The sequence below is a fragment of the Anopheles moucheti genome, chromosome 3 (genome assembly GCF_943734755.1).
Source record: "Anopheles moucheti chromosome 3, idAnoMoucSN_F20_07, whole genome shotgun sequence".
Lineage (NCBI taxonomy): Eukaryota > Metazoa > Arthropoda > Insecta > Diptera > Culicidae > Anopheles > Anopheles moucheti.
Window position 1 is genome coordinate 6,144,654 of NC_069141.1, and position 13,114 is coordinate 6,157,767.

Genomic DNA, 13,114 nt, shown 5'->3' on the forward strand with positions numbered 1-13,114 from the left:
GGGCCAGTTGCTGTGTACTATACGAGCTGCTCGTAGCGTTTCAGGTTATTTCAGCCGGCTCTCATCCACCGGTCTATCGAATATTCCAGGGCGGCCACCCAGCTGCGCACCGTTCGATTAGCGGCGAGGTCAGGACAGGCGGAAAATGTATTGCGATGCGAACGATGAACGGACGAGCCACCATTCCGGGCGAATGGATAATGGGAAAAATATCGTGACGTGAACAGAAAGCGATTCCGGACGAGAAAGCGAGAACGAGAAAGTGGAAATCGGAAAGCGAGGGGAAAAGAAAATTAAATTTCCAATTGATGGCTTTATTGCGATGAATGGACGCGCTTTGTATCCTTGTCCGAGGGAATGGTACGGTGTAAATAGCCATCGTGCTTGTGTTTTTTCTTGTGGGATCTGCTTTTATAGCACGCTGCGGTGCAACAATAACAGGTCACGCTAACCGGAAGAAGCTGTTGCGATATTTTCAATAAAAATTTGCATGTGATCCAGTGTGCAGGATTTATGGTGCATGGTTGTCGCTTTGCTTTATGCAACGTCAGTTGGGCGAATAAAAGATGGATGAATACCAACTCACAATAGGAAACAGATATTTCTTATTCGGGGTTAAAGAGCTCTACGCTCTCCGTAACGTAAAGGAGAGCATATCTTTGTCATGTAGATAATGAAATGAATTCTTCACCACTTACCGCTTCTTATCCATCTCGGTCTCCGTGTGGAAGTAGTAGTGTCTGAGGCTTAGCTCTGGTGGTACTATCTCAAACGCATACTTCTTACCACCAGCCGAAGAGGGCTGTACCCGATAACCTTGCAAGCAGGCCATTCCTATTTCGATGAAGAGAATGAAACAGTACGTTAAACTCCATCCCAATGTGTACCAGTACATGCCAAACAAGCTCACCAAAAGCACTCTTGCTGGTGCCGTCGTGGTAGAAGTAAAGCACCGCATCCTTTAACACGCAGTACCGTTTGGTCCACGAACGCCATTTGCTGCCCAGCTTGGTCAGAGGTCCACTACAGTCTGGTTTGCTGATGCCCGTGGCTGCAAGACGCAGATTACGCGCACTGACACCAAAGAAAGGGACGATAGTTCAATGATGAAACAACGAATTTTGTCTATTTTTTGCAGTAATCACCTATTCTCCAACCATGGATCACACTGCTGAGCGGCGTGACTGATAATGGCAATCCATCGGCTGGCAGCCTCATCAGAATCCGCCGACAATTGCACCTTGGTGCCATCCTCCGTGTCGATGGCAAAGCTGTACGGGCGTGTAATCGGCTCAAGCGGGATGCGTTCGATCGTGTGGTTTGTCAGCATGATCGCACCGATCGGTTGGTTATCCTGTTAGTGTAGGATACATCGAAAGGAATATTCTGTGTTGAGTATTGCATACTTTCAGGGGTAAATATGCGATTTTCAAATAGGCAGTTGGTATTCGGTAATAATTACTGAAATGAGGAGTAGTATATGTCTTACCGCATCTGATTTATAGTAGTATAGACAATGGTCTGGTCGAAGGGAGAACCATCGTCGGACCCATTTACCACCGCTGGCACAATACCTCCACAGGAATCCGGTGTAGATCGAGGGATGCGAGGCGATGTCTTCCATGGGGGACAGCATCCCAATCGTACGAGCGACCTGTGATGGCATAAGGTGTGGTCCAAGATGTAGCTCCTAGTCAGGATGGGTCTAGGTACTCGTCTTCAACTTACCTCCAACTCGAGCGTATCGCTGCCAGCGTGGGCAATTTTCACAACCTCCGAGTGACTTTTGTCGATCACCGATATACCGTTGACCGACAGTACAATATCACCTACCTCTAGGCCAGAAGTTTCGGCCGGCGTGTCCGGTTCGATCGCGGACACGACGACCGGCTTCGAGCCGTGTATACGGAATCCGAACTCGCCAGACTTCCTGCATACGACCACCGTTTTATCGGTGTCTATAGATAGAAATAGCTAGTTAAGTGAAATTCTTCAACGCATTCTCCAATGCGGAGATAGCTTACCGAAACTGTTACTATTTTGACGTCGGTACATCTCGACGCATGACTTTCGGTGTACTAGGCGATGAGTGATTGCTTGATATTTCTTACGAAAATCTCGCTCCGAATCGGTGGAACCACGCCGCTCGAGCGTCGCATCTTTCGGACGATCAAAACTCCCGTCCGGTAGCTCGTGTCGTCGCCAAACGTCTCGATCGGCGATACAGATCCACAGACCGGCCTTATAGTTCCCATGATAAATGCCCTGTTCTGGTTCGGACGCGGTATCGATGTATCCTTGGCCGGCCGGTGCTACGCAGGGCGACGATCCGGCGGGACGAAGATTATTCTGTTCGATCTCCTCCTTGCCACGCTCTTCGCTCTGGAAACGTGAGGTGAGAGGTGGTGAAACTTCATTAGGATGTGAGCTATCATGTCGCTTGCACACATGAGACAACAAGATTTTCTATACTTTCAACACAGCCACTAAACATTGACAGTGAAACAGAAACTTCCGTAGAAACTGATACTCTGTCTAGGGTATTGCATACTTTCAGGCGAATCTCTGAACACAGACAGGCTTGCTTGCCACTTTACACAAAACAGTCACTGAGGCGAACGAATCTTCCCCTCGCACACTCATACGCACAACTACCCAGAGCACACAACAACGGCAGAGTTGATCACTAACCGCTTACCTTGGCGCGGTACTCCTGCCGGCTCTTGAAGTGTCGCCGATCGACGTGCCGATCTTCGGAGCGAAAGCGTTTGTCCATCTTCTTGTACAGTCGCGTATGGTGCGGCGTTTTGGTGCAGTCCGGTGAATCAGCGAACCCCTCCGGCGGCTGCACAATGTCCGGCCGATCGTTATCCGTAGAATCGAGCGTAAGGATCGACTCCTCCGATTCGCCTGGGAGATTGGCCACCTCGACCTCCTTACCACAGTGAGAGCAATGGACCTTCGTTTAGAGTTGGGAAATGAAACGCGTTACGGAACGTAATATACTGAGAGCAGGAAGTCTTACGATGTTCATTTACCTGTTGTTCGCAATGAGACAACGCGTCTGCTTCACTGTAAAATACCGAATCCGAACCGGGTGACACCGATCGCAGTGATTCGGTAGAGATCGCTTGCAGACGCTTCTCGGGAGATATTTTTTGCTTGTGAGGAGATCCCCCGGTGGGTGGACTTCGGATCTGGGAGTAGTACTGCGAGGGGCTGAGTTTCGTGCCGGTAGTAACAATGGTTGGTTGGGGTGTTGCCGGAACCACCGCCGTTGTAGGCGCTGCCGTCGTCGTTGTGATCGGTTTGTCAGGCGATCGTACCAGAGGTGTTTTACTACGTCGTGGTAATGTGCCTGATGGTCCAACTGTTCCCGCCGTTGCTGTTTCTTCCGGCACTGCACTACGCGCACGCGGAGACTTGCGAGTCTTCGGTCGGAAACGTTTCTGCTTGCTGCTGGGACTCGCTCCATCCAACACGTTTAGCGCACTCTTGTCCTCAGGCGAAAGTTTCTTGAAGCCCGGACTCGGCTGGCGGAGCATCGGTGTGGTGTAGGTTTTAATCGAGTCTTTGTCAAATTCCAGCTTGAAGGTGCTCTTTTTCCTGCGCCGTTCCTCCTCGTTCCAGTCGCGACCCCGTCGAGCGCTTCGGGCGATAGTTCCGGTTGCGGAGGCAGAGTACGGTACCTTCGGCGTGGCCTCCTTCTCATCATGCGAAGAAGAATACCTCTTTTCGCTCCGCTCGTCGTCTGACAGTGATTGCGGCTTCGAGGGTTTCACCTTGCCAGCGATCGCTTTCGGTAGGGCGGGCCGTGAAGGTGAACTCTTCTTGCTGACACTGAAACTATCGCTCGAACTGCTGCTGACGGAGTGCGTCGGTGAGGGTTTCGGGATCGGTGGCGGTGGGATCTGTGGCGAAACGGATTTCTCCTCGATTGGAGGCGTCTCCTCGCACACTGCATCGACCCGCGCAAGGCTGTAGATGGAGGACGCACTCTCAAAGGATGATCCGTCCTGTGTGGTGGCTGTAGGTTGTAACAAATAAACATGAAATCATTTATTCACCACTGCACGGTGCATTGCACTGTAACGTCTACCAGCAACAAGCCTCCATCGAGGGGGAAAATGTTCCGGGAAAATAAAAGCAAACGGCAGCTATAATCAAAACAGCGTTAACATCCTTCGAAAGCTCCTTTCATGAACATTTAACAACGATTGCATCGGGATGTGGAGGATTAACATTAAGGTGGGTGGGATTGTTTACTCTCTGGGATCGCTTATGTTTAATGAGGGCAGGGTTTTCTTAGCTCATTACCGACTTTAAGGTACATTGGAGATAAACCGTTGATTACCGGGATTGGATAAATGGAAAATGGTGGTTGGCTTGAGCGAATATCATTGGAAGCACATTGAATGAATCACCAATGCAATTATACACTCGGACTTAACAAGCGCTAACGATGATTGATTAATGTTCAAACGACAGTTGACAAGTTAATTCGCGAAAAGCAAAATGACATTTTGTTTCAAGAATATTTTCTGTCCATGCTTCTAGAAGTGACCCAGTGACAATATTGGCACAGTTTGAGAGATCGAAGGATCAATGCTTTTGATGATGGTGATGATGATTTTCGATCGTTGATAGTCTAGGTTACACATAAACCATATTTACTGCGCCGAATAGTGCAGTGTAACACAATCACTAAAAGTGCATTGGACAAAAATTGCTTACTTTCGGGTCATGTGACAATAAAGCATTTAAACAATAACAACTTTAATAAGCCATGGTTTAGTTCAAAATTATTGATATTCGATCTGAAATGCAAACGAATCGTTTATATGTTTTCTATAATTAATTAAATGATAATTAGCACGTGACGGCATATTGTACGTGATTATATGCCGGAATAATTAACTTTCATTTATTAGCTCGTAGGTCAGGTATGATAGCATTGTCGTATTTTATACCTCGACTGGACTTTATGTAGGGTTCAGGTATCAAATAAAGCTTTGCCCATCATTGTTAACTTGACGTGGCCCCGTTGAGGGTTGTAATTAGGTAAAGTGCATTTTTTTCCACCGCAACGGTTTAATTAAAAGGTAATTCATGTTGTGTTTTCATACGACATGCTTTTATGTACAACCATGGTATGTGGATTTTGTTCACACATTCGTAACGTTAATTGATGAGTTGATGGCAAATTATCGACCGTTGGAATAACAAACGAAAATGAGATCTGTGTTTTTTTTGTATGGTTTTATGGGAACAAATGGGAACAAAACGAACAGTGTTGCAAACAATATACACAGCGTACACATAGAACACAGGGAGCAGGTAACGAAGGAGACGAACCACAAAACGCAACACAGTCTGGGAGTGTACATAGAACAAACATTTGGCAGGGAACGAACGAACAGTGCGTGCGAGTGTGTAAGAATCGGACATTTCGAACCTGTTACTTGCTTGGTCGGTCTAGTGGCGTGGACCGTTTTGTATGTACCTTTAGCTCCCGAAGCACCGCGCTTCGAGTTCTCGGTGCACGTGACATAGTCTTCGGTAGTGCTGCCCTCCGATCCAGCACCACCGCCACCGGGCGTTGGCTCCTGACAGAGCACCGGATGGTCCTTGAGCAGATCGACACCGTTCCCGGGCGAACCTTTGGTGAACCGTGCGGCCACCGGTGTGGTAACCGTGATTGGATGGTGGTGGTGGGGTAGCTTGGCTGAGGAAGGGATTGGTTGCTGAGGTGTCGTGGAACCACCACTTCCGGGAGCCATCGAGGATGACGGACTGGAATCGGTTTTACCGGTACGGTCACTAGCGTCGGCGGAACTGAAATGAAGTATTTATGCGGAAAAATGTGTTATTTCAATTTTCATAACATTTCCTTTCAATTTCAATTCCAAAAATGAAGAAGTAACTAAGAGAATGACAAAGAAAATAAATAATAATAGAAAAACGAGGAAAAACGCCTAAAATTATGCTATTTGCATGGCATATGCGTAAAGTGTGCGGTGAAATCATGGATATAGCCCGAAGGTTTTTTTTAAATCTATTTCAAGCTGCATAAAACATCCATAAATGTGTTAAAGGTATCAAAATCAATCGACACGAAGCAGCTTACGAGTTTTTTGCATTAATACAGCTCTCGCACTTACCGATGGATTAAAGGTTCGATTTTCTGCAACTTTTGCTGCTTCTGCTGCTGTTGTTCGTTCCGGGCGGCTCGCTTGGTAGGTGACAAGGGTCGCGAAGGACGGCGCAGGGTGGCTGACTTTTGCCACTGCAGATCACGTTCCTCACGTTCCATGCTCGGCGACGGAATGACGGCGATCAATGGGGTCGTGGGCTTTACAATACCGATGCCGGCCACGCTCGGTTGAATGGCCGTCCCGTTCGGTTGTTGCTGATGGCCCGTGCTGGGCACCGACACGATGTTTGTCTGCAGTGCAGTAGTGGCCACGGTTACAGGCAGCGGTGGCAGTGGCTGAAAAGCATAGAACAAAGCAAAATGCGCTTGAACACAAAAAATAGCTACGAGCATCGACTGCACCAGACCAAACATTTCGGAATCCTTCGCAAATCCTGGTGTTTAATCCGCTAACGGGGCCAGGGAGTGGTTAAAATTAAATAAAACCATCCTCGATGACGATGGCTATGTGGAATATGGATGCAGTGCCGAAAAAATGCACACCACCGAGCTATGCGGCTTGCGATGCACTGCAGCGTGTTTTAAAACATAAAATTAAATCATCGCCCTTCGTTTCTTTCTTGAGGCCAGGCGGCATCTGCAACATTGCAACCACCCGTCACAGTAAGTTAGAAATCGAGCTGTTGGCTTCGGTATGGCAGTGAATCCTGTTTCCGAAAGTAATGTTTTATAGCAGACAAAGTCCACTCTCAGCTGGAACAGTACGTACAATCTCATCCCACCGGTTTATGGGATTATGTATGCGAATTTTATTAAAACCGTAGCTCCAAAGCTAACCGAGCATACATTCTGTTATCTTGCAAATCTGTATAGAAAACGTTATGCAGCTATCTGTTAGTGTATTCAAAGGAGTTTAAAATATTCGTATATCGATCGTAAAACCGCCCTCCCAGCGTGGTTCTAATTTATAAAATACAATTCAATTTTCAGCTTTTTGGAATACTGGTGCACGTGACCGTGATTTAAGCTTCAAATTCGATGTCAAATTTCCATCAAAATCGTCTCGATAGCAAATATTCGTTCGGATCGCTTGACTATGGATGAGTCACCATCCCCGGAGTAGGCTCATGATGTGCCATGAACAGTGTAAATTTCATGCTGGGCTTATCCGGTGCTTTCTAACTATAGTTGAAGGGATGTAAACAATGCTGGGGCGTAAAATGGGGCGCCTCCGGTCGGTGGCGTTACAGCGGGCCTGTTCCCAGAAATAAGTCTTTTCCGTGAAATATGCCAAAGTGCGGGCGAGCAAATGCTGGCTTCGAAATGGTTTCGGGCAACCGAGCCGAGGTGTAGAAATTATTAATTAGCAAAGTGTTTGCTCGCGTACTGCGCGTAGAAGGATACAGAAGAAAAAAACGAAAGGTGAAAGTATCCGCAGTCGCTTCCGGTGCAATATTTCAAGCGAAGGAAATATACAGCGAAAACATACTGAAAATCAATCAGGATGGAAAAAAAAGGCTTAATTTCGTTGGGAAGCTAAATGTTTGCCTTTTGGTTTTTGTTTTGCGCGACGCGTTTCACGAACGAAAGGTAACATTTGGGAAATTATTTGGAGATAAATAATCCGACAGCACCTTCATCAACACTTTCTGAGGTAAGGGATACTTTCACCAGGGATTTAATTTCCTGCTGGAGAAACCCTTTCGTTTTCGATTTCATCGACCGAGCGGTTAGACGGTTTCGATTAAATGTATTATTGACCAATAAAATTAAAATAAACGGAAAACAAGAATTTAACGATGACTGCTAATACTGTTTGCTTATTTAATTAATGTTAGGAATCATTAGAATTACTGGGCTTCAAAAGTCTGTGCTGTGGAACGAAGACAAATAAAAAGACTCCAGGTTTTCGATAAAATGCATAAAACGCTTTCCATCTCATATGGTTTGCAAACATAATTCCAGAGATCCTGGAATTGTACAACTTGGAAGACAAACAGCAAACATTCTATTGAATTCTCGTCTTTTCGATGGGATTTCCCTTGCAGATACGAAACAGAGTAGATCGATGTTGCTAATATTACCTGATCAGCAATGTCTTCCATATCCAGCGCATCCGTATCCATAGAACTCCGTTGCTGGTGTTGCAGAAGAAGGTTCTTTCTTCTCGATGATGGTGTCAGTTTCCCGTTGTCCGTAAGACTGCGAATAGAAAGCGAGTTGGCATTAACTTCCAGTTAACCAAGAATACGTTGGTTACGAATTCCTCTCACCTTGTAGTCATAATCGTTGCCTGTGACTCGTTCCAGTTCCCATCGGATGTATCCCGTGTGACATCGTTCGCCAGCGAGTCCGATGAGTGGAAGGGAGAAGCCTCTCGGTGAAGCTTCCCGGTCGAAGCGGAGCGATCCTCCTTCTGGGGCGATGGTGGTGCGGAAAGATGACGGGATCCTATCGCTGCTCCTATTGATCTAGACCTAGACGACATCCTCTGTGCAGCGTGCCCATGAGATCGTGCATCTCCACCAGCATGCTGTTTGATGGGTGCCTCAGGCAGCTCATCGTCCTCCTGCTCGCAGCTCGTCGGCTGGTCCAGACTAACCGAACGCTTGCGGAAGCTTTCCTTTCGTCGATCCACCATCACCGGCGGTTCATCGTCCGGAACGGAGCTTTCACTTGCATCGCGATAGTCCGGTTTCGGTAGTGCTGGTACACACTGTTCACGCATCGTAGACCGCCCTTCATCGTCGCTGGCGGTCGGCACGGTAGAGCTTCCACCGTCGCCATCTCCCGTACTCGATTTGCGCCGTTCGGCGTGTGCCAACTCACCCTCGGACTGTGCCTTCTGGAGCTTTTTCTTCTTGACCGCCCCCGGCGAAGGAACGGGAGAAACGCGTGGCTTAAAGTCGATGAAAATCTCCCGCTCCTCACCGGGACCGTCCAGCTCCGGTTCGCTCTCGGACTCGCACGTCGAACAGCTGCCCTCGGAAGAAGACTTTGTGTCGTCCTGCATGTCCAGCGGTTGAATGTTGGGCGGAGTCACCGGACAGGATGGTGGGGCGGTATGGGAGGTGTAGTGTGTTGGTAGGACGGGTGGTTGCGGTTTGACCAGCGGTTGGAACGGTTGTTGTGTCTTTACCGGTGTGGCAAACTGTGCCTGCATTATCGGTTGCACCTTCTGGATTTGCTGATGTGGAATGGAGTTCCGTTTGGCCAGCGCGTGTGTGTCCGGCGTTACGAATGCGTAGGATGCACGCCGCTGTTGCTGCTGCTGATGTTGCTGATGTTGTTGCTGCTGCTGGTGAAGCCCTTGAACAAGCGGGAGTCCAGTCGAGTGCTGCTGCTTCTCGGGAGGGAGTACAATCGAGTGGGCCGACATCCGTCGGTTCAGGGTCGTCACCGAAGGCGTGCTGTCAAAAGATCGAACATCTTGATTAACGCTTCCGTTGGACAGGATGAGATGCTCTGGGGCGGGTAGCGTCGGGTGTGACTGATCCCGATAAACTATCTCGTGATGGTGATGTGCGTGGCCGAGGTCACGCCGTGGCAGTGTGTGCGTGTGGAACTCCTCCGGTTTGTGGTGGATGCAGGTTCGTCGCGGCAAACTGTGCGTCTCGAACGGTACGTAGCCATTCTCGTAGCCGTGCGTGTACTGTGACTGATGTGGCGTCGGTTGGAGTTGGAGCTGCTGCTGCTGTTGCTGCTGATGGTGATGATGCACCTGCTCTAGGTCCTGTTTACGCAAGAACTGGAATGTCGGTTCGGCGGCATGGCTAGCACGACGCGGCAGCACTATACTGTCATAAGCGTCGTACGGATAGGAAGCCGTCTCATAGGACGTCCGTGAACCGTCCGTCGAGCGGTAGGAGGTGGCACTGTCCTGCGAGTGGTTTCGCGAGTGCGTCAGGTGCGTACCGTCGGAATGGCTCAACTGTGAGGATGTACGTGACGATGGTAGCTCGAAATGTGGCCCTACATGGGAGGCGGGCGGTGACGTGATGGTGAATGGGGATTTCGGTGGTTCTTCCGATTGCGTGCGATGCAGCAGCTCATGATCGAAGTTTACATTCGGACTGCTATGTGCGTTATGCGTTTTTAAGACCGTCCGATGGATTTATGAAGCGCGAAAGCAAATTCAAAGCGATAACATGAAACGAGAACGTATGGAACCAGGTGAGGCATAATGTATTTACCGAAAAACGAATGTATCCTGCTATGTTCATGATGCTTGAGAGCAAGTGCAAGCATGAGAGCATTGGTAAGCAACGTGCCTTTAGATATTTATGTCAGTACGTGAAAAAGCCACTCATTCGGCTATACTTACGTTCCCGTGTCGACAGGTTGGATTACGTTTGGATCGATTCCATTCTCCTGGATACGATCGCCAGCTTCCGATAGACTCTTGGTTAACTTACGGCCCCCTCCGTTGAGTCCTCCATTCGTTTGGGCACCTTGGGAAACCATTTTTACCTGTGACAAGGACGAAAGATGGATTGGTTGATCTCACTTAAATAGTCGAACATTTGTATTTTATTTTAATACAAAACTCTATGTTGAACAAATGCAAGGTGTTAAAAGAAACGAATTTAATGTTACTTGAAACACTTTCAAGTTGGATGCATGTGATATAATTATCCTTGTATGTTTGTTAACCCGTATGTAATACACCTTGATTTATGCGCGAAATAATCTCAAAGATATATTACGTCAGAATGTATGCAATTCGCACGACATTTTTCGCATTACAATATTAAGGTTGTTCTTTATCTTTCGTTTTAAATAAAAAATACTTCGTCTTGGAATCAGAAGTCTTAGTTATGGTAAGTTTTAAACATGTTAAAAACATTGAGTAAATCCATGAAATGTGGTCCAATGGATAATACATGATGCAGTAGAAATAAGGATTTATCGAAAGAAAGTAAATTATCACTCAGGACATCTTGAGCTAGAACAGTGTTGAAAGAAAATAATGTTTAGGAAACAATATAAATTAATGTTTACATAAACATTAGCAATGCTCGCAGCACTTTGTTGAGCTCCAAATAAACGGAACAAAATAGATTGTTCCTGACTTTCGGGAACAGGATTTTGTTTTCTGTTTATTATCGAACCCACGCCCATCGCATTCCAATTTCATGATCCGTAACGAGGGCTTAAGGGAAAAACAACAAGCTTCAACCACAGCATGGGCCGGATTCGGCATATGCAATAAATCTGAGCTGCGAAATTTATGGAGATTTTATGCTTCATACGTTCCGTGCACGATCCTAGTGCCTTCATAAAAAGAAATCTCAGTGTTTTCGTTGCGCAGGCACAGTTGCCATAGCGGCTTTTGTTTCTTCGATGCAAATTCTTTGCAAAGATGGTCACAACGGGATCGATATTCGGTGCAAAGGAAGTAGAGTGTGTGTCATCCTGTTAGTGTGAGCAGAGATGAGGAAGTTTTTATGAGATTCAGACTGTCACCAGCTGTCGCTTTCGTTTTGAAGCCAGCTAGGAAGTGACCCAGTTTTGTGCTTCGACCTCGTAAAAGGTCGTGAGTTGTTCGATGGCGAATAATGATTCAGTGCGGCAGTCTTTCGATTCTCATGACAATTGGAAGCAACTGAGAGTAAAAGTATGTTCCATGCCGGCTTACGTAGAAAAAAGCTATGAAGGTCAAAGTCTTGAAGCAAATGTAGTCAGTGTTTGTAGTAATGAAATTATTACATCCCCAGGAACCATAATCGTCATGCCACGGAATACAAAGTGTCAATGACTGTTGGAAACGACTTGATAAATTAAATTGTTAAATGGAGAAGATCTTGCATGATATACAGGCAAAACTTTATCTCGTATCTTCCGGCTCCAAACATTCGTGATATATTTGTTCATCGCATTATGCAGTTGTCTGCGAACAAACAGCAAAACATTTCCGTGCGTACTCTCACCTCTACACGTTGCAATGTACGAGAGACGGTGGAACGGTCCTAAATTATCACCTCCATTCGTGTTGTATCCTTGTTGGAGCGTAAATCCATGGCTCCACGCTGAGCTTTAATGAAAATTTCCCTTCAAACAGTATCCGAGAACTCGCTCACTTCCGTTTTATACTTTTACCCACAACCAACCACACCCCAGCTGCTACCAGCTGGAGAGCTTTTCTTTACCCTGAGTGTTTTTTTGTGAGTGGCACTGTTGTTGATGAAGTTTGCAGCATAATTAGAAGCAAGTTTATCCATTTATCCGTGCAGCACAGACAAGTCGGTTGGTTGGTAAATGCCTTTTTTGCCATTTTTAGTTTCTGAACGGAAGCACGAGGCAGCCAGAAAACGAATGGCCAGAAATCTGAAGCCAGTGGTTTGGTACGCGAACCAAGCAATGTGGGAGGGCTAAAAATAAGAATGTTTCTTACCGTACAGTTTTCGGTAGAGAAGATGCATTCCCAACAGCAACAAAATGAAGAGATGAGAAAAAGAAAATGAACCCGGCCCGAAGGATTGTGGAAATTGCCTCGCAACCTAATTTCGGTAAGCTGATGCGGTAATTGAGGTTGAGTTGGAATTTGTTTGTGATGAATGTGATTGTTTCTTTCGAAGGCGAATCGTGATGATTAGGGGCAATTTGTTGACATAAAGTCGTGTGTTGATTAAAGCCTTTTTTAATGTATGCATTGAATATCCGCAAAAGTATGATCGTGTTTACAAAATATTGATTCTTAAATCGTTTAGTGCCATCTTTCTTTTTCCCATTTATCAAAGAATCAATAAAAAATCAAATTTTCAATTAGCATTTTATAAAAATGTAACTGAAAAGGTACGATAGAAGTGTTACGCTCTTCCTGTACGGCGCATTGCATAGCACCAGGCGTAAACCAGGATGACAATTATTTCGATATCGTACCATCCAGCTGCGTAACATTGGGCAATCGGAATTGGAAAAAGTACTTTCGTCCAATGGGGACAAAAAATGGAGCACCAA

General features: G+C 46.5%; 1 protein-coding gene across 1 annotated transcript in view; it reads right to left on the minus strand.

Annotated features, from left to right (window-relative positions):
- LOC128305865 (uncharacterized) overlaps positions 1-13,114 on the minus strand; it is a 39,451-nt gene continuing 26,337 nt past the window's right edge. The window contains exons 9-22 of the mRNA XM_053043490.1: positions 10,479-10,624; positions 8,428-10,230; positions 8,239-8,356; positions 6,162-6,490; positions 5,504-5,835; positions 3,039-4,027; positions 2,699-2,959; positions 2,025-2,382; positions 1,729-1,958; positions 1,490-1,654; positions 1,146-1,354; positions 911-1,074; positions 699-834; positions 1-102 (exon numbers count right to left, since the gene is read on the minus strand). Of these exons, the coding sequence (XP_052899450.1) occupies positions 51-102; positions 699-834; positions 911-1,074; positions 1,146-1,354; positions 1,490-1,654; positions 1,729-1,958; positions 2,025-2,382; positions 2,699-2,959; positions 3,039-4,027; positions 5,504-5,835; positions 6,162-6,490; positions 8,239-8,356; positions 8,428-10,230; positions 10,479-10,624 (5,292 nt within the window). The 3' untranslated portion in view covers positions 1-50. The remainder of the gene's footprint in view (positions 103-698; positions 835-910; positions 1,075-1,145; positions 1,355-1,489; positions 1,655-1,728; positions 1,959-2,024; positions 2,383-2,698; positions 2,960-3,038; positions 4,028-5,503; positions 5,836-6,161; positions 6,491-8,238; positions 8,357-8,427; positions 10,231-10,478; positions 10,625-13,114) is intronic.